At 40.4% G+C, this 25,908-nt stretch overlaps 1 protein-coding gene across 2 annotated transcripts in view; it reads left to right on the forward strand.

The window, feature by feature from the left end:
• Window positions 1-16,530, forward strand: part of RNF144A (ring finger protein 144A) — a 63,395-nt gene extending 46,865 nt beyond the window's left edge. For both annotated transcript variants that reach the window (XM_040058359.2, XM_040058357.2), the window contains 6 exons: window positions 3,118-3,222; window positions 3,415-3,475; window positions 4,469-4,676; window positions 6,467-6,614; window positions 7,858-7,947; window positions 11,752-16,530. In XM_040058359.2, the coding sequence (XP_039914293.1) occupies window positions 3,118-3,222; window positions 3,415-3,475; window positions 4,469-4,676; window positions 6,467-6,614; window positions 7,858-7,947; window positions 11,752-11,883 (744 nt within the window). In that variant the 3' untranslated portion in view covers window positions 11,884-16,530. The remainder of the gene's footprint in view (window positions 1-3,117; window positions 3,223-3,414; window positions 3,476-4,468; window positions 4,677-6,466; window positions 6,615-7,857; window positions 7,948-11,751) is intronic.
• The last annotated feature ends 9,378 nt before the right edge of the window (window positions 16,531-25,908 follow it).

The raw sequence follows: 25,908 nt of genomic DNA on the forward strand, positions 1-25,908 counted from the left end.
GGATTACCAGGTGACAGAAAAAGTTACGCACACATCAGAAAGGATAACAGCGATGGAAAGAGGACAGAGCAGGGATGCACAAGGAGTATGCATGCAGAGGGAACAATACAGGAGTAGTTCTCAGGGGAGCTAACTGACATAACTCCCTTTAGTTATGATCTTTTGACATGCATCCATTAGAGGAATAATAAAGATGTTCTTCAGCATATTAGTTTTATACGGGTCATTGTACTCTTGACCTTACTCCAATCTCACGCCTTGGCTATCTAAGTTCAGCTCCTGTTTTCTCTGAGAAAAGTTATATAATACACTTCATTTTGAATGTTCTTTGGGGTGACCTACACTCTTACATTTTTTGTTCATGCTACTGAGTACTTTATTGCCTTAATGGAAGGACTATGAAGATACTTTCTTACAGCATTGGATCAAGTTGCATAGAAAATTTGCAAAAAATTGTCATCTTTTTGTAATAGTTTTACAATGAATTTTTCTTAGTATATGATTGAATACCTAATCCTGCTTTGCTGTGTTGGTTGCATGCTGCTGCATTTCTGGTATTGTAGCCAGTCTTATACAAGTTGCACATCTTGTGTCTGCTCTCAAGAGAAGCCACAGGTACCCTGTACCTCAAATTCTCTTGCAACTGCTTTGGGTTCCTCTTTCTCCACCCAAGAAGTCTCAGGAGTCTTGAGTGCATAGCGTGTTTTATCCTCTGCCTATTTTCCAGCAATATATTGTAACCTTGAGGCATTTCTCAGAAGGTGAAGCATGAGAAGTGCACTTGGCTGTGCAGATTTTGAGAAGGCAGCACTCAATGCCCCATCAGGGGAAGGGAAAGGCCATGGACACTGCTTACAGGGATGAACTGTGTCGTTTCTTGGAAAATGAGAGGAAAGGGAAGCAAATTGAATAGGCTTTGGCAATAGTCCTAAACAGGTTGAGGAGGAGAATTAGCCACATTAATGATTTATGATAGCAAAGCTCATTCAGCTTGAAAAGTACTTTCTATAAGTGCTAAGTGCTGGCATTAAAAATGTATGCGTTTTCATTTTAATCCACACTTGGCGTCTGCAAATGGAGAGGAAAGGGAAGAGCCAGCAGTGTCATTATAGTAGCACTAATACCTCACTACAGCTGAAATCACAGCTTTCCAAGGCACACAGCCTAGGGTCTGGGTCTTGTAGAGCTCAGCCTGCTGTGGTTAGTGATATGGGTTCTCTTGAAATACTCCAGCACCTGCCCTGCAGAACTCCAAGTAAAGGCTTGGAAACCTTCTGCAAGTCAGACATCTACTAAATGAACAGTTGTCCTCATTAAATCCCTGTTGAGGAAGACAGAGACTATTTGTAGTCTCTGGATGGATTTCTTTGCACAATTGAAATTTTTATAAATATCAATTATCTCATCTCTGTTTTGTTTTGTTTTCCAAAAAATTGATCTGCTTTCTCTAATGCTTGGGGGACACAGAGAAATGGAGCTCTAACAGAAATAATTTGTTGTGCAATCAAGGTGGTTGCAACTTGCCATCAGAAATGCCATGGACCAGAGCAGCAGAGATTGTGTGGGTAAGAAGTAGAGTCTTTGCTGCAATCAAGCTAAGATAAGTAAAATCTAGAATGATTTGTTAATAGAGGTGTCTGAAAGGAGCTGAATAAACAAATCAAGAGGCAGAAGAGAGAGGGGGTTTGAAGTCTGAGCTATAACAGTTACAATCCCACATGCCTGAGGGTTAGACTGGAAGGTGCTTGTTCATGGGCTATTTGATTTCACAGGGTGAAGGAAGAAGCAGGTTGGGAGAAGCAGTTTTGTGCTCTGACCTGAAGTTAGGCACACCAGCCTTGGCACAGTCAATGCACCCTTTGCCTTCCCAGGCTGGTGGTGAGTCAGCAGCTGCATACCTTTGCAAATGTCTGGAAATGGTAGCTGAAATCTTGTTTTGCCAGTTTGCTGGAGAGCGTATAATCCTTCTTGCCTCCTACACAGGTGTATGCTGAGCTGCTTTCTGTCTTTGTTTCACTCTGCTGTTGGTCTAGCCTTCACTCTTTATTCACACATCTGCAAACAGAGAGTGAGGGACCTTGTTCTGTAATTGTCTCCTGTTTGCTTATGCCAGCTGAGCACACAGGCAGGGTGAGAACATCACAGGGCACCCCATCCACTGGGAAGCAGACCCTCATCTGCTCTGTGTAGTGTTGGGCTGGTGGAAGCTGCATGGTAGCAGCAGAGAGCAGGGTCTCTTCATCACTCTCTTGTCTTCCCAACAGACACCTGTGCATTAGCTCTCAGCTTGATGTAGGAAGGATGGAGGTGGAGGGGAGTTGTTGCTCATCAAGAATAACAAGTTTTAATCTTAATTTTCCCTTGCTCAAAAATATCAACTTTTCTTCTCTGCTTTGTTAATAGCCATGCTGTGCACTCTTGTGTGTTAGAGGCTACATGTACATGGGTAAGATGCTGTGGTTACTAGGGGAGAAAAGTATTAGTACTACCAATATTTATTATTTGGTCCCCATGGAAACTATAGTTCTTCAGGAAGTCCTAATTCTCATGTTTTTTCTTTTTATGGAAAAGTTACTTCTTTAACCATGAAATTCAGATAGTTACTTTCCAAGAATAAATGGCAAGATACACAACTCCCTTTGTGTTGCTTGACAGATGTCTGTCTATGGGAAATTACTGCTTACTAAGCTATGTTGTGGCTTCCAGTCACACAAAGATCATTATAGTGTGGTTAATCTAATTGTATCATGGAGGTGTTTTATTATTTTCTCTGCTTCTTCCTGTTTTATTTGTTCTTTCCCCCATTGTTACTTTTTAATTTGCTGGATATTTTAAATTGATGAAGAGCTATTTGGTTAATTTTGGTTTAAGTTATCTTAGAGGTTTTTTTCCAACCCGAATGAGTCTATGGTTTGATGGGAAAATGAGCTTGCTGTTTTCTACTTAGAAGTATAACTCTGTCAAAAGCTACGAATGTGGCTCATGGCCATAAAAAGGACACAGTAGTACCTGTTTTTTCAAAGTTTGAGTTCTTCAGAGTTTCAGATGAAAGCTGTTAAAATACTGAGTGATTTATCCTTGGCAGAATAGTTATCTCAGTGTTTGGCTCTCTTTCAGTGCCTAAAACAGTATGTGGAACTTCTGATCAAAGAAGGTCTAGAAACAGCAATCAGCTGCCCTGATGCTGCCTGCCCAAAGAGAGGTCATCTGCAAGAAAATGAGGTACGCTCTTCCTGCAAAAGGGTGTTTTCCTTACAGGATGTTTAAATACATCTTGGTTTTTTATGTTACAACTTCCATTTTTGACAGCATATGTTCTATTAATTCTTCAGAGGTCAAATACTCTTGTTTAAAATTACTTAGATTATTACTGTTCCTAACTGGAATATTTTCTTCTTTTCCTTCTTTCAACAGATTGAGTGCATGGTTGCATCAGAAATCATGCAAAGGTATAAGAAGCTACAGTTTGAAAGAGGTAACACGTGTAATACTACCCATTGAAGGCTGTGGGAATGGGTTTGTTCCAGAGCAATCCTACAGACCAGAATCTCTGCACATGTTCTTGATGTAGCATTGTGCGTTAATTGCTTGGTCATCAGAAAGGAAAACCCCAAAACATAAAAAATAATTGCTTCTGTTCTTGTCTGCATGATTCCCAGAACTGCAGCACTCTGGGAATAAACTAACGAAAGAAAATTGCTATGTATTATATTCCTAAATAACTAAGGGAGGGATTGACTTCTATTTTGAGCTTTGCTGTTTGACTACTAGTATTGTAGGGGCTGGAGGAATACTGATGTCTTTCACAGAGCCAAGATTATCTCCTGGGTTAGCATTTGGTACAGAATTAATGAGCGGTTCTGTGTGTAATGATACAAACACATTAAGAATATAAGCTGACTGCCTATGGACATGTCGAATGGTGTTGCCATAGAGAACTTAAAGTTTTGCTATGGGCTTTGCTGCCTAGAAACCACTGCAGTCATTGGTGATTCAGTGGGCTTTGAAACATGAAATGACTTATCTGTAAGGAGCCTCCATGAAAGTGATGAACCTGTATCTTATGCTGTTGTTAATCATGTGGTTACATTAGAGTAGAGGTCGACTTGAAATAAGTTCCTACTGGGAAAGGCGTTGTAAAAACACTTTCTGATGTGCTTTACTGTATAGTATATGCTGTATTTAGCTTCAAGTACAACTGAAAAAATACATCTCATTCTCAGAACAAGTTTTGTTTAGTGAATGAAAGTGGGCAATTAATTGAGACTCATGAAACTCACTTTGGTTTGGTGCCTGTCTGCAAAGCAGGCCAAGATTTATGTCAATGTGTGTCGCATAAATTAAAAAGCTTCTTTTTAAAATTTGTGTCTTCAAATGCCCTGCCAGTCAACCTCAGCTGAAATGCATTGTTATGGAAGGCTGATCTTGTATCCGCCTTTGAATTTGGTTCTTTTATGTCCCTTTGCAGAAGTGCTTTTGGATCCATGCCGGACTTGGTGTCCATCCTCTACTTGCCAGGCTGTTTGCCAGCTCCAGGAACCAAGCCCACAGGACCCTCAGCTGGTCCAGTGCAAAGTGTGCGACATTGAGTTCTGCTCTGCTTGCAAATCTAATTGGCATCCAGGTCAAGGCTGTCAAGAGAACATGCCAATCTCTTTTCTTCCAGGAGAAACAAGGTAAGATACTGCAAAAGATTAAGTATTTAGAAGATAAATACTCAAAGAGGCATTTTTCTGATGTTTTGTTCTAAAGCTGTTTCCTTCACTTAGTCATTCTTTTTCTTTTAATGCTGTATTCTAAAACTGAACAGCTCTTGGCAGCCTCACTCTTTGCCAGCATTCCCAGCAAAGCACAAACGAGCTGCTTGAGCCTTTAGTCTTTTGCCCCAGTGGGAAAATATGACATCCAGGCAGCTCATCAGCTTCCCTTGAGGGATGATCTTGTAACTGCTGCTCTCCTGGACAATGTGAGAGTTGGTAACATCATGCCAGACAGTGATTTTTAGAACACCCTGTCAATCATCCCCTCTGTTGCACACTTGGCCTATGATCTTAAGTTCTGTTTCAAGTGGTCTCTGGTGGCAAACTGCAGCCACTGAATAAGAAAGGCCATTGTGCATGTGTTCCACTTCATGTCTGGGCTTTTTCAAAGATTGTGTTGCACTCCAAGGCATCATTAAAGCCCTGCCCAGCCTTGGACTTAGTCATACTTTGTCATCTTTCAAGTTTTGCTGTAATAGATGACTAGGATAGCTAGGATGCTGTCATGTTCAGTTCCTGATCAAATACACTGACTTTTGCACATGCTTTTGTGTGTGCTTGACAAGAACTGAAGGTTGCTTGGCAAAAACTTCATGGCAAGGTAACAAACTTTATCTGCTTATGCTTAGTGTTTTGGTTGCTTCTAGTGTTTTTTCCCATGCTTAATTTTTTTACTCCACTGAGTAAAAGTTTTTTTCATTATTCTGAAGCATAATGTGCCTATAGCATGTGGAGTTTCCATATACATTTTATGTATACAAAGCATTTTTTTCTAGTACAGTCACCCCTAGTGTTAGTAATTAGTGTGTGTCCTTTTATCCTGCTGTTTGTCAAATCAGTCACTCAATCATGAGTCCTGTTTTCCAGCAAGTTGTTGATTCCCCATCAGTCATTCTTGTATCACACACTGGCAATAGCTGCAGGAATCCTCATTTGAGCTACATTTTAGTTGTTAGTGAGCATAAAACCTGCATACAGTAGAAAGTTATACAAGGGAAGTAAAAGTTGTTTCACTGTTTCAACATTCCTCCGTGTTGTGCACCTCCTATGAGAGGATACCTGTGGTTTTGCACACTTGTGTGAGAACAGTCAGTGCTGACCCTAACTTATGGAGAGTGACTTGTTAAGACTCTGTCAACAGAGGCAAAGTTTAACTGGAAGAATGATGTGCACCAAAACCTCATTGTTCTTGATTTTGAGGTAAACTCCTAGGGGGGATCCTCAAGGAGGGCACAGACAAGTAATCTATTCCTGGTGCCCCAGTCCAGAGGAATGTTGTCTGCGGTTATTGTGCAGTCAAGGGATTGTTTCTTCATAGGAAAAAAGGAGGACAGAAAAGGAAAATAATCTAGATATACAAAATATTTAGGTGTGAGCTGCCTGCTGCTCATCTGGTACGTTACAGGAGAAAACTGTTTAATATCTATTAGTATCACTTGATAATAGAAACAGCTAGTTTTTACATGATAAAGAAAATATCCTAACTTTTATGTGGTGATTAAACATCTTTTTATAGAGATATGTTTGTAAAGTAGTGTACAAGCATAATATCTGAATAATAAATTCACTTGAATGCCTGAGTCTCTAGTAACTTCTCTTTTTTAAAGCAAAAAAAAGCAGGCTTGCCTTCTGAGCACAGTTCTTAGACAGTCCTCTCTAAACTGACATGGTCACACATTTTACTAATTTCTCACTTTCTCCCACAGTTCAGTTTTCAAAATGGAAGATGATGATGCTCCAATCAAACGCTGTCCAAAGTGTAAAGTTTACATTGAACGAGATGAAGGCTGTGCCCAAATGATGTGTAAGAATTGCAAACATGCCTTTTGCTGGTACTGTCTGGAATCTCTTGATGTGAGTACATGTCGTACACTCCAGCTCCCAGAAGAAATGCATTGCTTTGCCATCCAGCTATCTCTTTAATCAATTAAATAAATAGCTCACTAGCTTCTGGCTGCAACTCACCAGAGTTGGTGCTGGGAATTTGATAGTATTTGTATCCTCTGTTTTACTTGTCTGACTTGTGTTAATTGAGCATTTGGTCTGAGTCAGTAAATAATTATTAAAAAGTTAAATTTTATGACAATAATCTGTTTACAATCTTTACATGGCACCTAACATGGGGAAGGGTGTTGCTTTTTTTTTTCCTTCGTGCTGACTTTTCAGTGTTGCCTTTCTTGAAGCCGTTATGGTATGAGACTAATAATGCTTTTGGTCTGAGGATGTTTAACAAACTAGATTTGGTATGTCACTAGCAGTCAAATTTGTTTACCATTCATTGTATTCTGTGGGACAATAAGTAGATCTGACATAGGAGAAAGAATACAATGTTCTCCCAACAGCAGGAGTTTATTGGTCTATAAGCTGCTGCTGTCATATGTTTACATTTTTTTAAAATCAGCTTGTTATCATGCCCACGGATCAGAGTATATATAATGCACAACATCTGTTTCCATGTCATCAGTTTTACTTTATAACATTGTTAACAATAGCAAAGGAAATTAGGTTCCTGAAAGCTACTCCAACTATTCAAATCCTGTGGTTGTCCCATTTGAATACTTTACTAACAATCCTGAAGTTACGGACTTCTCACATGTTCTCAGAGATAAAAGAGCAGTGTTGCCTTAGAACTAGACTTGCAATCTTATCTGGTTTGTGAGGGGCTGACAGGATTGATAGGGATGTAATATCTCAAAAATCTGTTTTGTCTTTCTGTTCTTCAGCTAGATAAAGGAACCAACTTCGGGAAGTCTGCAGCACAAGTATTGATTTTCCTTTGCTCTTCCTGTGTGTGTGTAAAGCATATGCAGTGTCAGCTTATCCTCTTGGGTTCTCTTGCTAAACTTCATGCTAGCATTTAAATATACAGCATGAGACCCTTTGGGAGAAGAATCTGTTACATATCTATAACACACACCAAACAAATCTGTTTGTGAAGACACCTAACTGTAAACAAAGCACTTTGGAAAGGTTGGACATGGGCATATCCATTTGATTTTATCTTTCTGTGTGATTCCTGGGTTTAAGTTCTCAGGATATAGTTTTTTGTAACTTGACCTTCTGTTTATTGCCTGCCTTCTCATTTCATTATTTGTAGGATGATTTTCTCCTTATACATTACGACAAAGGACCTTGTCGAAACAAGCTGGGTCACTCCAGGGCATCTGTTATCTGGCACAGGACGCAGGTAAAGCTCAGATCTTTGAAAGCTCTCTGCAGGTTTACTACTGTCATAGTGCCTCATTTTAACATCTTAGGGTAAAATTCTGTGTCAAATGGTAACTGATTTTTGTAGCAGATAAAAAGAGGGCAGTAGCTTGGAGTGGAACAATTAGCTCTCCTAGAGAAGACCCTCCTTGGTAAAATGCCACTGACAACCAGAAAAGGTGTGTTTGCAGAGCCAGTTCAGTGCTAGTCCAGGTAGGTTGTCACTGAACTTGGTGGATGAGCTAGGTTGCCACCCTCAGTATTATTTACAAGGAAGCTTTTCCTGCAAAGCATTTTTAGCTCTGCATTCAGGACTGGAGAGGAATTAATCTGAATACAGACACTATCTTGCTATGGACACTATCTGACTGCTTCCTATTGGTTAGATAGAAGGTAAGCCTGAAGGTTTATCAGTAGTTTCAAACAAAGATTCAAATTGCAGAGACTGTGGGACTACCTCTTGTAGTCTAGACTCAGTGTTGCTAGACTCAGCAAGAATGCTGGTAATAAAAGAGCTCTCTGCAGCGCTTTGATGCACGCAGTATAAATGCTAATGTATGACTTGGTCCAAACTACCGCCTTTACAGTCACTTCAAAGATATGGGGACCTCTGCATATCTGAGTCATCTCTTCCTAAATAACCCGTGTGCCTGGAAAAAACTACCTTAGCTTGACATGAGGCACTTTTCTTGGGGTACAGATTTCTTTCCATGTGAGCATAAACCCCAAGTCTATAGAATAATCATCAAGTCTGGATAAGCACCTAAAGTGAAATAAAAGGAGAAGGATCTCACTCCCATCCTTCCACCCATACCACTGTCTGTCTGAGCTGTGGACTGGGTTTTGTTTGGATTAGCCAACGGTATCTCAGGAAGTCTGTGGGTACCTTAAGTTTACTTGGTAAACCTGCAGTATGAGGTAATCAATCTGCTATTTGGAATCTGTTCTAAGCCACTGCAGTTTGTGCAAGTATGTCTGATATATGGAATGTTTGATCTAGTCATTGTTGAGAAAGAAGGTGGTAATTCACTACTAGTCAGGATATAATTCTGCTAAACCCGCTGAAGCCAAATCAACACTCCAATTGTTTCCTTATGTTAACTTTGAGTAAGTTGTTAAGGTTCTTCTTAGATTTAACCAACATTTAACCAAAGCAAATTGAGGTGAGTCTTTGGTTTGTTGGTTGTGGGTTTAAAAAAATATTTGTTTTGGCCAGAGAAAATGGCTTGATGCCTAGTAGGGAAGCAATTTCTTCAGAAGAAAAAGAACCACGGAAAAAGTAAATAAGCAATACTCAGCTGGCAGTTTCACTTAAAAATAAACAACACTCCCCCTGCCCCCAACACACACACAAAACCACACCAAAAAAACCCCAAAACAGCAAAACAAAAAACCCCCGAAACTTGGTGATTTATTTGATGACATACTGAGGCTGAAAGGAAGGTGTAAATAGATGTTTTATATTAATTACTAGTAGTCAGTTTGGTCTACTAAATTGCCAGCTTTTAGCTTGGCTCTGTCTTCCCAGTGCACTCAGCCTGGGCTGCAAAGAGCAGCATGGCAATAGTTGCAGCTCATGTTTTTTAAAGATGAGAATTCACCTTTGGTTTCTGGGAAATAAACGTAAAGATCAGTAGAAGATGCATCAGATTGTCAGCAGCACCAAAAAAAAAAGAGAATAAGTTATGAAACGTGCCCATCTCTGAAGCTGAAAAAGAAATTGCTGCTGAGAAGAAAGAAATGCAGTGGTTAGGGCGAGGCAGGTGTGGCTCCTGTGGCCAGGGAGCAGAAGGCTGATCCGGCGGGTCGGTGGCTTGGCCTGTCAGCGGGTCAGTGGTTCGGCGGGTGGGTGGTTCGGTGGCTTGGCCGGTCGGTGGTTCGGCGGGTCGGTGGGTTCGGTGGTTCGGTGGGATGGCCCGGTCGGTGGGTCGGTGGTTCGGTGGGATGGCCGGTCGGTGGGTCGGTGGTTCGGTGGGATGGCCGGTCGGTGGTTCAGCGGGTGGGTGGTTCGGTAGGATGGCCGGTCGGTGGGTCAGTGGTTCGGTGGGATGGCCTGTCGGTGGTTCGGTGGGATGGCCTGTCGGTGGTTCGGTGGGATGGCCGGTCGGTGGTTCGGCGGGTGGGTGGTTCGGTGTCTTGGCCGGTCGGTGGTTCGGCGGGCCGGTGGTTCGGTGTCTTGGCCGGTCGGTGGTTCGGCGGGTCGGTGGTTCGGTGTCTTGGCCGGTCGGTGGTTCGGTGTCTTGGCCGGTCGGTGGTTCGGCGGGTCGGTGGGTTCGGTGGTTCGGTGGGATGGCCCGGTCGGTGGGTCGGTGGTTCGGTGGGATGGCCGGTCGGTGGTTTGGTGTCTTGGCCGGTCGGTGGTTCGGCGGGTCGGTGGTTCGGTGTCTTGGCCGGTCGGTGGTTCGGTGTCTTGGCCGGTCGGTGGTTCGGCGGGTCGGTGGTTCGGTGTCTTGGCCGGTCGGTGGTTCGGCGGGTCGGTGGTTCGGTGTCTTGGCCGGTCGGTGGTTCGGCGGGTCGGTGGTTCGGTGTCTTGGCCGGTCGGTGGTTCGGCGGGTCGGTGGTTCGGTGTCTTGGCCGGTCGGTGGTTCGGCGGGTCAGCGTGCGCCCGGAGCGCTGTCCCACAGCGCCACCTCCCGCGGCTGCCCGGCGCTCACAGCGCCAGCACAGCCCCAGAACCGTCTGCGAGATCATCAACGCCAAACTACCCGTGGCCAGCGAAAGTGCTCCTGCATCGTCCCATCTATACCATGGCTAATTTAATATTTGACAGCTAATTGAAGTGGCATATCTAGCCCTGACCAGAAGAATCCTTAACGAGTGCTGCGCTCTAATTTCATTTTGCCTTCTGCTGTGAGGTTTTGCTATCGCATTAGCATTCCGCTCTTGCCATCATTATTTAAAATTATTCACAGATGCTCTCATGTGAATAAATCTAAATTATTCTCTCAAATAAGTTGTGGGCATATCGTTGTGGCATCACTCTTACAGTTGCCTATGGCAAATGGAAACTTTCTCAAGCAATGAAACTCAACTTGAATATTTTTTAAATAATTTTCTAAATTTAATCTCTGTAGAAATTAATACTTCGTCACATTGACCAGGTAGGGAAGTCTATGGTCCTCTGCTCATGCTGGGGAGGTGATCGATAAATGTCAATGAACAAGATGCGCTTAGAATTAGATCTTGTCCTCTGAAGCAGCAGCATGATCTCGGGTCTGACTGCAAAAAGCCGTTGCATATGCAAAGTCCTCTTATAGTCCATGGTGTTGGTATTCTGTGATTGAAATTCCCAAGCATGCTGGTGGGACATTGTGGGATTCTTCCCAGATTCTCTGAACACCACCAACAGCTTGAGTAATTTTTCTTGAAGCTTTCTCCAGAAAAAAATGGAGTGCCTGAAAGTGGAAGTCTTTCTTGTAGCTTTGATTTCAATCTTTAGTATTTAGGTTTGATCAAGAAAAAAGTAGTGATTTGCTTTGTTAGTTGTTTGAGATACCAGAAAACTCAAAAAGGCAAAACGCCATCTGCATCGCTTTGTGTGATAAAAGAGTTCTGTTGCACAGTTCTGACTGCAGCCATAAAATATGAATATTCACACTACTTTCACTCACATTTACTAGACACAGGAGCTGACTGTAGTATACACATGGCGGAGTCCTGGCTCTGATAAGGTCAGTGGTGTTTGCTGAGGTCTTTCTGATGGACACAGATGATGCAATGGTGTAGCAGATACAGAATCTAGACAATGCTATCCCTGACTCAATGCTATCCCTTTCTCTTACAGGTGGTAGGCATTTTTGCAGGATTTGGTCTTCTACTTTTGGTGGCCTCCCCTTTCCTTCTACTTGCTACACCATTTGTTCTGTGCTGCAAGTGCAAATGTAATAAGGGAGATGACGATCCTCTACCTACCTAGACTGAGAGAAGATTGGACTCATCACAACATGTTTTGATTTTACTGTTGCTGTCATGTTTCCCTCTTGCACTTACATTGCTGTAGCCTTACTTGCCCTATTCTGCTTTTCGTTGACATGGTCTTGATTCCAGGAACTGTTATTATTACTGTTGTACAGATCACTTGATAACAGACAAGGAGGGTAATAGAAGGCAAGTTTGGTGCTAAAGGGAGACCACAGACCTGGGTAGGTATCTGAAATTAAGAGGTGATACTGATAAAAATAGTGCAAAAGGTTGGTGCTGCCCTGCTGGTGGACTGGGAACTACTGAATGACATCAGCAAACCAAGCTGAAAAAGCCTACAAACTTCGACATATCTGCTTCCAAATTTGGTGTCTTATTCCTGCATATGTTTAAGTTGCCTATCATTTAAATGAGATAGTCAGCTTTGTGTGAATTTACTACACATGTGTTTTTGTTAAAGCCATCACAATGTCCTTTTTAGTATCTTTTTTTCCAAGTGTAACAAAATTAGTAAGGTGCATATAGGCCATCCTATGCCTTTCTTGAAGTTTGGGGAGGATCAGAGGAACAAAGTTGGTCCTGCTGCCTTCCACAATTTTTATTAAGTCTTACAAGAAATCTGTTTGATTAAAAGCTACATTTTAAAACAAATTGATGAAGCTGAAAGATTGAGTGGTGATACAAACCTACTATTTAATCCAGTTTATTTAAAAAAAATCATTGATGGTATTGATTACCCCTGGACCACTGGTGTTTCTCTGAATTGTTATTTTTTGCTATTGTTTAAGGTTCTGCTACACTTATAGGGCTATGTAACTTCTAAACCAGGTATCTTAATCTTTTTATAGATACATAAATATATATATATATAATCCTATTTAAACCAAATGTGTAAATAGCTGGGCTATTGAAATATTTTGGAAATTCAGGATAGCTTGCTTCTGTCTTTAGGACAATTATTAAAAAATACAGGACTAACTTTACTGTTTAGCAGACTCTTGGGTTATCAATGAGTCTTTCCTTTTAAATACAAAAATACATCATGGTTATCCCTGTAGTTAATATGAAAATGCCTGGGATATTTGTGGAAGTTGTGCTTTGCATTTAAACTACTTAGCCCATTTTCAGAGATAATATTGTATGATACGTGATGTATTGTGTTAACTTATCTTGTCACAGTATTGTTGTTTTTATTTGAAAACTAATCACTTCATAGTTTTGCAGAATTCAGTGCTGTGTTTTCAGGGTAGTAAAGTGTGCTATTCAACATATTACATAATTGAGGTTTCTCTTTAGAAATATTTTTTGAAAACCATTTTGCTCTGATTTCAAAGCTAACAAGAATTTGACTAATAACTTCTTGCCATGAAATATGAAGCACCTGAAACAATGTGTATGTCCGTAATTCTTTTGAATGGCTTGTGGACTGAAGTTTTACTATATTTTTTCTTCATCACTTATTTCTGTCATCAGCAATGTACTGAGATGGATGAATATCTTGAAAACAGGATAACTTTACACTGAAAATGTCTTAAGATCCTTAATTGCATCTTAATTGCTTCTGGCTGCTGTTGCAGGCTGAGAATATGTTTTCATAGCTCAACCATTAAAAAAAATTACTCTTTATTGGCTTTTGGTTGGTTCACATTGCCTGTCCGTTAAATAAAAATATTGTAGGGCACAGTTTTGAAAAGGGCCAATTTATTTTAAAAAACTATTCTCCTCCCTTATCTTCCAAGCTTAGTGCTATCCAAATTCAAACTGTATCTAACCAGAGATTTTAGCCCTGGGAGCTAGAGATTATCTGCAATTCACTTACTATGCTTGATTTTAATGAGTTCAGCCTGTGTAATGTGAAAAAAAGAATAGCTGATTTCCAGCAAATCCGAACTTGTGATATCTTCAGATTGTTTATGGCAATACACAGTTCAGATCTTTTGTTAACTGAGTATCTTTAGTATTTTAGCTATCTTTGTTATTAAAAATTGCTTAGTTGTTCAAAAACATCCGTAGAGAAGTGTGGGTAGTGCATTTGATCCCTGTTTGCCAGCTCCCAGGGGTGTGTGAAGCATTGCTGAATTCAGCAGGCAGGGAAGTGCTTCTCTCCCTCTGGCTCTGGCATCAGCTCAGTCCATCTCCCAGAGGGATCCCAAGCCATGCACCTGAGGTGTCCTGAGTCATAGCTTCATGGTCCAGAATTAGTGGAAACCCTTCTGCAAAGGACAGCTTCCTGAAGGTTAGGTTGAACTATGGCCTTTCCTCCTTGGCCCTGTAATTCTGTTTAACTGGAGAAAAAAAAAAAAGCCCTGGACAATAGGATGTAAAGAATTTATGGGTTGTTGATTTTCTAGCTGGGGCACTGAGGGGTTTGCCATACTGGGGCTGTGACTGATGACCAGTTCTCCTACTGGGATCATAGTAAACAGGAGAGATTCACTGGCTTGTGAATATTATTGAGTGTCCTGGTATGAGGAGGTTTATTTTCTCTGTGCCTTTCTTAGAGAATTTATGCCGAAATACAGCAAAACTTGACTTTTCCAAAGTGCTGTGTGGCCAGTTAGTAATCAAAGTCAGAATTAATGCATTTCCAGATTTAAAAGAAAAAAGAGAAATAAGTTCTTTGCAAACACAGAAATTTTAAAATTATAATTTATAATTGATACTCCCAGGTAACATTATATATAATCAGAAAACTGTGTCAGTATATCTCTGATCTCAACATACTTGAATTGCTACTGGTGATTTTTTTTGACACAGCTCTTCTTTCACATCCTGGCTGTTGGAACAGACTATATACCTACATATATTTACCAAATACCTACCCAGTCTTTTCAGACTTTGCTAAATGTCATTCCATCTGTATTCTCGGGGATTTTGTTTTTGTTTTTATTATTGTTAATATTATTTTTATTATTAATAATATTATTATTTTTAATGCTGATTTTGTTCCAAAGTAGTAACTTTTGGAGATGATGTATTAAGTTCAGGGTGCTTTTATGTTACAGCTTATGTTGATACTGTGACATTTAATACCCCAAAACTGAATTGTAAATACATAATTTTAAACTTTGACATTTAAACCCCCTGCTATGGAAAAGGGAATGTTTGTTTCTTCATCTTTTCAAATTAAAATCTGTTACAACAGCTATGGCTTTTTGGATTTGCACCAGATAAGTATCACAGCATGATTTCTGCTGCATTTTTATGCTTATGCTATTATTTAGGGGTTTATATTCACACAGAATCATAGAATATTCTGATTTGAAAGGACCCACAAGGATCAAGTCCAGCTCATGAGTGAATGGTCTGTTCGTAAATGCTGTTAAATGGAGTTGGTGACAGTGCTTCAGCTGCGTGTTCTTCTGGGGTGCCATGTGGTGTCATGTCTAGGAGGGTGGAGTCCCAGCTCCAGAGGCTGTGCACCTCCCTAGGCTTGCCATTAGTTGGGCTGAAACCAGTCCTGAAAGATCAGGAGCACAGCCCACTTCATCTTCAGTGGTGCTGGTGTTGGGTTTTCCCCTGTGACACTGGACAAGTCACCACCTTTTATCTCAGTTTAACCATCTTTTAAGAGAATGGACCAGTGTTTACCTCAGGATGGCTGTGAGGGCAAATTCATTGGTTTTAAAGCTCTTCAAAAGTTTGTGATGAACAACTATATATAAAAGATTACTGTAGTTTTATGTTAATATTTCAGTTTTTTTCATGTTGGCATTCATCCTGAAGCCTGCTACTACTGACTTTAGCCTGTCAAGAATTTAGGATACCTTCCCCCATGTACTAAGAAGCATGATATTTCCTCAGATACTCTGGTGCATAAATTAGGCAAAATCCCAAATAACAGCAGACTGGATCAACTCTCAGTTTACAGCTGAGCTCCTGACATGCAGAAAACAATCAAAATCAGTGAATAGCTCTCTTTCATGGGGCTGACAGGATAAAATATCCATTGGTCAGAAAAATATGAAGTGGGTTTTTTAAAAAAAAATGTTACAGGCAGGAAGATTAGAATGAAGTTTTGTACATTTCATCTGTAGGCCTTTTTACTGTTTAGGAATAAATATTTTTAATGCAGGCCATTATCATTCCAGTGAGGTGCAGCATGCATAAACCTTTGTGCAGGTTTGCTTTTTTAAAACCAAAGTTTGTACATTTCATGTACATAATCTAAAAGCCTGAGGAAAACAAGTGAATTACTGTTGTTGATGACAGTGATACTAAGGACATCAAAAAGCCTGCATCAGCCCTTAATTGCTAATGCACTTGTACTAAGTAAGGCATGCTGTTTGTGTTTAGAGCCCTGTGGTCTTCTTTATTGCTTTGATTTGTGTATATCTTATAAGAATTCCAGGAACATTAGGTACAGGTACATGGTACATAACTGAACCTTTCTTCATCATTTTTTCATGATGTATTTTAAACTTGTATAGGGATAAGCATGAAGGAGTCATGCATATGTATAAATAATGTATTTGACCAGTGTAAAAATAGTTTTGTTGATGTATTTGAAATGTAAGTGCATTTTGTGCCACTAACACTGTGATGTATAAAGGAGCTGTTGAATGCGTTTTAATGTGGTGTTTTGTACTTTGAATCATATTGGAGAGTTTAATTTGTAATTTCAATAGATATTTTAAATGAATGTGTTTCCTGTGATTCTTCATAGTGACTTCCCCCTGTGCTTCTCTGCCTCTCAGTCCTTTAAAGGGAGAAAGCACAGCCTGCGGCCTGGAGACCTCCTGCCACAATTCTGGACATGATTGTGGTTTCTGACTCACCATCTCCCAGCTTAGCTAAAAGAGGGAATCTGGATATCTCTAGAACCAATGTGATGCACAGCTGAATCCTTGATCCAGCTCCTGTTGTAGTCCATGGATGGATGCTCTAGGCAGGTGAACGTGCTGCCCCAAGGATCTCTCTGAGGTGTGTTTATGTTCTTGCACCATGGGTTTAGGTCAGGTGCAGGTGTCTGCAAGCAGCTTGTACTCCCTCAGCTTGGTGTGGAAGACAAAGCAAAGCCCAGCCTCCCGAAGATTTAACTCTCTGACAGTGGTAATGAGTTCTCTTGTTCTTGGCTCCGTCAACAAGCATTTTGCCTAAACTGCAACTGAGAATGTAGACTTTCCTTTAGTCCTCATGGTTTATTTCTCATTTGTTAGGACACAATTTGTCTAGACCCTTAAAAAATGCACAGGTACAATTCCTTCAAAAAAATGGTGTGCATAAAGAATGTGTATCTATGTGCTTTCTACCTGACTACTTTAGAAAAGGCCATATAATAGCTGGTACTAACTCATTTCTTCTTTCATTTTCATAGAGCATAATAATTTTTCTCTATAAGGGTATGAGCAAGTTAGATATTTTGTTCAATTAATTGGGCAGAAAGTAGTGTCTAAAAGCCACAAGGCGTTTCGACCTCTTCTAGGAGCAGGTATGGTTAACACAGTGATCTTTCTACTTGCTTCTGCTACTCCCACATTGTGTTGCTTCCAATTAATGGATGTTTGGTGTTGCAGTTTTCTCTTGGAGGGTAGGATTATTTCTTGGTCACATGCAATAACCATGTAGTTTAGTGACCTTTAGCTTCTGGGCAGTTCCTCTGGTTTTTTTTCTCTACCAGGTTCAACTTCCCTTGCTGTAGAAGGATTTTCTAACCTGTGCCTTTCAACTGTATGACTGGTTTTCTGCACAAGTCTGTCATCAGGGAATCAAGCACTGCAGAAATAAAGTGGAGTAACAGTTATCTGTATAAAATTAGAAAATTTAAGTTGAATTCCTAAGTGGCAAACTTATAGCCCATGTATGTTCTAATAAACAGTGTCCAGGATCATTCAGTCTCCAGATCTGAACCACATCCATAGTAGTAAGTTCTGTTAGGAGGGACTGCAGCCCCGGAATAACTCCTGAAGTGTACCTGGGCATTGGATGGAAGAGTTCTGCTCAAAATCATGTCAATAACTGTCCTGTAAGAACTGAAAGACTGAGATGAGAGAATTGCACAGCACAAATTCCTTGTGCTAGTTCTAGCATTCTGCTAGTTACAATGGTACTAATGGAATTGGTATTGTATATACACATATATGCCCCCATATGTATGGGGGATGGTTCTAGAAATTGCCACTACCAACTTGTGAGCACATTGCAGCCACAGCATCCACAAAGCACCTTTCCTCTTTTTTCTTTTAAACTGAAGATCAGCTTGAAAGTTCTCATAAGTGATTTTGTAGCATGGGTACTTGACCTGTAAGCACTGCATCTATACCAAGGGTTATTTCAAACAGGATATATTGAAACCAGTGAAACTTTTTGAGAATGACAGGTTCTGCTATTTTGTACAAGGAAGCCTTTGTAACCCACATTCTGTGGTCTGGGAACCAAGAATCAGTCTAGTAGTATCATTTAAGTATGAGGTATCTTGATATATGTATGTCTGGCCTCAGCTGGTGGTAGTTGATGCAAAGACACATCGCCTGAGTTTTTGGGACATCTCCCCATCCTATGTTGCTTTTACTAAGGTTGTTGTTTAGACAAATTAGGTTTTTTAGCCTCTCAAGCTGCATCTGAGGTGTGTTTTTTTCCCCATATGCTTTGATGACAGAAGTCCAAACTGTCCTTGTCCAGGCATATAACTTTTACATGGCTAAAACTGAGGACAGCAGTCATAGAGTGCCTTATCACAAGGACTGCTTTCAGATGCCAGGGCAGAACTTGGTGATGCAATTAAGAACCAGGTTACTCTGTGTTTCCAGATGGCTCTGTGCGTGATGATTATAACTCAACACGTGCCACATATATAAAATGTTTAGATGCTGTAAATCTTACAAACAAACTCACACATACAAATAATGGAAATGCACTTAAAAGACTAGAGTCCTGTTCTTTGGTGGTGTGTGACAGAGAGAACAATGTCAAATTGTGTGTGCTTCTGTGAATTTATTCCCGTGTTCCTTGTTTATTTGGTTTGGGTGTTAAAGCCAAAAAGGAAATCAACACTGTAAGCCAAATAAAGAGAACCTCTGGGAGTAACTTGTAGGTGTCCTAACTCAGTGCAGTACTCTAAAATCTGGATATATATGTGTGTCTAGCTGACGTGTACTTTATTTTTATACACAGCAACTTGTTAAATGTCAAATGTGTCTTCTAGTCTGTGTACTCATATATGACTACAGGAAGAAGAAATTCTATTGCATAGCTTTTTAGGAAATGCAATAATTTAGCAGGTCCTGTAGGCCTGACCTTCTCATACCAGTCTAAATTAAAGATGTTGGCTCAGCCATTCCTGAGATCTCACTGCTGTATGTTATTCTCGAGGACAATTGCAAACAAGCACACATTTTATTTTTCCTCTTTGCTCCCTCAAAATGATGTTTTGGTGGATGGCAGAAATACTTAGGCTGCAGCAAAATCCTGAGGTCTTACTGTATTTTGAGAATGCCACTGTCATTTTAGGGGTTATCCACAGGAGAAATGCATGAGCATTTAAAATTGCCTCAGCAGATGAGTGGAGTGCAGCATTTCTTTGTTTTCATGCCTTAGTAATTATTAGTGGAGTAAATTTATTGAAGTCTCATGTAACTGCTATGAGGGATACAGGTTGAGTGAAGGGTTTTTGAGTTGGAATAGGGATGAACTCTTACAGCTGCCTTAGCAAAGTCCCCGGGAAGGGTGTTCCAGGCAGTGAGCGGTGCTACTGTGAGCCAGCAGGGAGCAGCCGCTGATCACCACGGCTCAGCGTGGGCTGCCTCACAGGAGAAATCCCTGGGAACCAGATTTTTACCTTGAGCTTGTAAAGTCTGTGTTTCAAAGCCTCCGCAGAGCTAATTGTAAAGACAGGCTAAAAATAACGATGTTATGATGGGCTTGCTCACACTGCTGGGGCTGCTCTAGTCTCTGATATGAACATACATTATTACTCCTGTTCTCTGAGGGCGTATAAAGCTTTTCTGAGAGGGAAAAAGCCCAAGTGTTGAACTTTCAAAAGCTGATATAGAGACGTTTCACTCTACAAATGTAAAATGAAAGGTGCAAACCAGCAGTCTCTTTCAAAATGCCAAGTACAAAAACCACTGATTTCACTGGGAGAAGAGGGGGGAACACTAAAATCAGTTGGCTACAAACCGTAAAATTTGACTAATAACTCTGCATCTTCTCTGTATTTTATAATGGATGTTGTAGCTCAGTCAAATTATTCTTTTCTCTCTTTCTACCCACGCCTGCTGTTGTATCTCTGTTCTTTAAAACAGGTGTTCAGCAGAAACAATGCAACTGTCCAAACAATAACTCCAGCCATCCATTCAGCAGTCAACATATTTGGCAGGGGAGGCAAGATGCAATGGAGAAGTTACTGTGAGTTGTTCTGCCTTTACTTCTCTATTTATATACATTCCAAAGTTCATGAATCTTCCTACCCCTGCCCAGCCATCAAGTACATCTGAGTAGAGCAAAGTGAAAAGCTGGTTTCTCATATTTTTTGTGGACTAGAGGTTTGTTTCAAGATCCTCCCAACAGTAACACAAATTTCAACTTTTTTAAAAAAAGATAATAAATGTGCAGTCCTGGCTGCCACCATCTCCCTGAAAAAATTTCAGGGACTCCTGGGAAACTTCTAGTTCATGCCAATTAAAGCCTATTAGGAATGCGTTTGGAGCATGTTTTTGAGCTGAATCTGTTCTTCCTTTTCAAAACCTTGAAATTTTCTCAGGTGAAACAGGGGAATTAGAGGATTGGGGTAGTACAGTGTCTCTTACCAGACCACTAACACTTTCCTCCCATCATATCCATGACTTTTGCTCAGTAAATTTTCACAGCCTTCAACATCAATCAGGGGGCTACAGACTGAGAATCTTCACAGTGCAGGATGCCTCCAGCATTTCAGCATTCCTTGTGGCTTTTCCTGACTTCCCAGGAGCAGGGTAATGTTTCTAGGTGCAGAGTATTCAAGAACAGCCCTTGAAAGATGCAAATCAGGGGGAGGGGTGTGTGTGCTATCTTGCTGTTTGCCACAACTGGAATCAGAAAGCAGAGACATCTAGAGCAGCAGAAGGGAGAGGCTCTGAGAAATTGCATCTTTCTGTTGCCTCTACCTATGCTGTGATTAAAATGCATATTGTTGCTCAATGCCATCATCCTTACCAGCAATTTTTATCTTTTCACTTATGAAGATATGCTGCATTGCAGGTTCTGCATTTAATTACTAGCACTTCCTTACAAGTAAGACTTGGTAAGGGAGGCAGAGGAAGGTTGTGACTGGGCTAAAGTTCAAGTGCCTCATGTGAGAACTGACCCTCTGACTCAGCTTCTCCTGTGCCCTAAGACTGAGAGAATTAACCCAGATATTTTCTTTGCCATTGTGCTGTGGAAATAAACTGAGTGTGAAAAGCTACAGTGCCTGCAAGCAACATCCTTTGTCATTCTAGAGATCTCCCAGGGCTTCTTAAACCTAAAGAGTTCTGTGGGTGCAACCATCTCTCTTTCAAAGCTTTTAACATTAAGCCTGAGAAAACACCTTCTGAGCCACAGGATCTGGCCAGAAGCTGCAGGGAAGAGTTGTGGCTGTGAGGGAAAGGAAACTGAGAAATCCTTGAGGTTCCAGCAATGTTTGTTTTAAATCACAGGATGCCTTAATGATCCTTCAGGACACTCAGTACTTAAAGTCTTTAAGTCTTTGATGGCAGCCTCACATGTGCAGCCTGTCTGCACATCTCAGTAAGTAATGCTGCTCTCAGCTGGAGAGAGTATGACTTTCCTTACTCCAACTCAAATATGAAGCTTGCAGAGGAGCTCTAGCTGCTATCCAGTGCCAGCAAAGCAGCTGAGCGCTGCCTGCCTGCCCTTTTCATGCAGTTCACAGCACCATGGAGCACTCTCTAGCAATGGTCATGATTGCCTCTGCTCAGAGATGGCCATCTCCAAATAGGCATGGGAAGCAACCCCACAGAAACAATTCTGGTGTTTCTTCAAGCAGCAGTTACTGGTCTTGTTCAGGAGGCTGTGTCAGGTGGGATTTGCCAATAAAACAACTAATGGAAGGGTTTTATAGAGCTTTATGTATCTGAGTGTTCAACAACCACATGTGAAGCACTTACAAACAAAGCTCCTGGATACAAGGAGCACTCAACATGTCGATTGGGAGAAGAAAACCTTTTTCTGTTAACAAGAAAGTATCATAATCTCTTTAAAAGACATAGAAGTAGTTAGAACATGAATGTCAGAAAAAATTTCATTCCTCTCTAGAGTATCCTGTATGTCTTTTGTGTACAATAGGTTTTTCCACCTGAACACATTCTCTCCCGGCTTCTCTGAAGAGCTACTGAAGGCTCAACATAAGGCTTGTGTGAAGAGTGTGTGGGCTGTGTGCAGTGCTCAGGCTAATTGCTGCCCCTGAAGCAGCTGGGAGGGGGTGGTCACAGAGGAATATTAAATTAAGGTAGTCCACAAAGATTAGAAAATGTGATAATCACTTGATATGTCAGGAGTAGAATCAGGAAATTTAAGCAAATATATCCAATTCATTATTATTTCCTTCAACAAGTAAAATTTCAAAAGATATCTGGCATGTACCCCTCTTCCACCTCACAGAGAAGAAAACATCTCTTGTGTCACTGCTGGCTTTTGTTTCACTATTTTCTTCCTATTTTAAGCATAAGAAGAAACCCCAAAATTTCAACAAGCTCTTGAGTACTGCACAATGCCTATTTCTTTTCATGCATGGTGTCATGGCAACAGGAGGAATTCAAATTTAATATATAATCCAGACAAGATGGGCTCTACTTAAATTATGTTTGATTTAACCCAGCCTCCTGATTTATTTTTGACAAAGCAATATCAGAGGTGCTCTTTGCTACTAAACATTTTTCTTTGCCTGGTAAAGATCTTGTGGTCAATAATTTGAATATGTAGCAAGCTGCCAATGAAAATTCAATTAATACAGATATATGAGACAAAAAGAAATTCAAAGGGAAAAGCAGGAAGAGGTAGTAAGTGATTAAGTGAAACAGATCTTGTTAAACTTTAGTAAACTCTATGAGTAAAACAAAGGATGCTCTTTTTAAGAGGAACAGCTCAACATCTATTACTGTTAACAATTTCCCTAAAAAGATTTGATTTATGGCTTATTAATCAGACACGAGAATGTGTTTCCTCTGAGAAATGCTCAGTATCTGTTTTGATATGGTGATGCCTTAGCCTGAAAGATACCTTGATGGATACACAAAGGAAACTCAATAAAAATTCAGTTAGACTTTCCAGCCTAACAGGTGTTTTATTTCCTCATTTAAAGTCAAAGTACTAAATTATTTTTTTCTCTTCTACTCTGCATTGCTAGAGTCATATATTGCATAGTTTTTATGTAAAGAGGACCAAATTCAGTTTTTAACCACTAGACAGAATTCTTACTCCTGGAAAGCCAACTCTGGTTTGCCAGCTCTGGCAAACCTTGCAAATCTGTGCCAACAAGACTATTTTGCACTTCCACCTGCAGGCATACTGTGCATCCTGTGAAGGACCAAGTGCAGAGTGGGAGACCCAGCAGCAGATTCCTTCAGCTTCTGCTCTGCATAATGCAGAGATAGTCCCCTTGTGATGTGTGAGTGACACATCTATGAGGCAGCTTCTGGGAAACCATGGGAGTTATAAAGGCATTAATCATACAGAAAAAGAAGGTTCTAGATTTTCTATCTCCATCTTTTTTGGCTTTTGAATCATAAACGTCCATGTCTGGGAGCTGTCATTCATTATGATCAGCAGAACTACTATGTTTAAAAAAAACCCAAAACAAATCAAATCTGAGATACAGCACAAGCTCCAAAAGTAGGATTTTTGAATAGATAATAGATACAACAAGGTGTTGCATTTTATTCTTTGTTTTGATCAAAATATTTTGTATGCAGCTTAGTTCCTTTATGCCAAGTCAGTCTGAGTTATATGTTCCAAGTATAAGGTACGCAGAAATAACCTACCATTGACTAAACAGAATATTCTGGTTTTGTTGTGTTTTTCAAATGAGAAAGAGAAATGCTTTTTTATTGACATGAAAAACTATATCTAACTGGAGGGCAAAAAAACCCAACAACATATACTTAGATATCACAATGCATTTAATTCTTGACTTAGTGAAGAGTGAAAGAGATCTTTAACTAGGCTGATAATCCCCCAGAAGTTAGGCACTAGGCAGTCCTGCAGCTTGTGAACATCGCTGTTGTTCAAGCCTTTGTATGCAGTGAGAGCTACTTGGAGGGCACTTTGACCCTAAGTTTCTCCACACTTATCTACCTCTGGGGCCTCAATACAATTTCTAGAGCTATTGCAAAATATGTGCCGATGACTGGAAATTCTGGAAGCTAATGCCCTCCTATAGTTTGGCATCAGGGGTCAGTGGTATTGCATAAATAACCTCTAAATATTGAGACTATTTTCTGTCAGAACAGCAGCTAACTCATTGCAACAACTGAGAAGGAACATGTGGGAAAACTGGCAGCAGGAATGGAACAGCATCTTGACGTGTCCTCCATGCAGAGTGTTGAGGAATTGATCCACTTACCAGATGTAAGAGACAAGTCCAGGCACCTTTCCTGATTCCTCAGGTCCACATATGGAGCATCAAAGAGGTGAACTCTGCTAGCCATATTTTTTGAAAATGGAAAGTTACTCAGTTCAACAGAAATATTTGGGGGTGTAGATACTTCCCCAAGATGCAGGATGAAGATACTCTGGTATGTGATATTACTTTAGAATCAGCTTTCTGGAGAAATTTGTGAGGCTAAAGAAAGTAAAGACAAGGAAATAACCAGATTTACTAGTCCACAGTTATTCAGAGGAGTAGTGCCTTCCTTGTGGTTTTCTTACTGTGTCTCTCTTTCAGTGTTTGAATCTGTATTGCCAGCATGGGTTATAGATTATACTAGAGGATTTCTAGCGTCTGAATTGCTCTAGCATGTTTTCAGATAGTTCCACAAATTACTATTGCAATTTTGGATATTGTTTTAAGTTACTCTGTTTCTTTTATGCATGGTGATAATGAGACCCAGGTTTTGTTCCATATAGACTGGCAAGCAGGCAGCAATCAAGAGTCCTGATGTGTACCAGTAAACCCTTTCTCCAAAAATACTCCCAAAACTGTACTTCTGAAAAATGTGGTCCCAGCTAGCAAAACAGTGAGACCTTGCAGGCAACTGAAGAGAGGCTGTCTGCTTAATCCATAGTTAAACAGAAGCAGGAAAGCAGTAGGAGCTCAGTAACTTCCTGGATATGAACAATGTTATGTCAGCTAAAAACTTGGCAAAGCAGATTCATGTGGGAGCAAGGACAAAAGCTTAAAGAGTGAGGGGTGAAAATGTCCAGTAGAGTGAAAGAGGATGCTGTATTTAAAAAAAAAAAAAAAACAAACAAACAAAAAAAAAAAAAAAAAAAACCCAACAACAAAAAAAAAAAAAAAAAAACCAAAAAAAACCCCACAAACAAACAAAAAAAACCAACAAAACAACCACACAACAGTGTAATTAAAAATAAAAGCAAACCACCACATGAACCCATCATGCACAGAGAATGAGAAAAAATCACCATATGCAAATCAAGCAAGTGTAAAACATTTATGTGAAAAAACATACATACTTTATTTCACAGAATACCTGTGTAAAAAGCCATTTCTACAGCCATTTCTACAGTGTTTAATAAGCTGTCTGTGTAGAAAAGTGCATATCAAGGTTAGTTTATTTCTGCCATGCAAATCTGCTCAAACCAGGACTGCTGGCAGGACACTTCCCTTGATGGCAGGAGCATTCCCACCTGTGAGTTTGGCTGAGCACAAACTGACTTGCTCTCATTCAGCACTCCAACCAGGGTCACTGAAGAGAGTCACTTTTCATCTTCATACCGGGAAAGTTCAAGGGCCAAACCTTGAACTGTAATTTTAGCATCTTATAGCTTAACATTTAATGAGAGTTAGATCAGTATCAAGAATGATGAAACAGTTCCAAAGGTGTCCATGGGAAATTCGTCTCAACCACAGGGAATAAAACTAAGT

Source organism: Hirundo rustica, chromosome 3 (genome assembly GCF_015227805.2).
Source record: "Hirundo rustica isolate bHirRus1 chromosome 3, bHirRus1.pri.v3, whole genome shotgun sequence".
NCBI classification, from domain to species: Eukaryota; Metazoa; Chordata; class Aves; order Passeriformes; family Hirundinidae; genus Hirundo; species Hirundo rustica.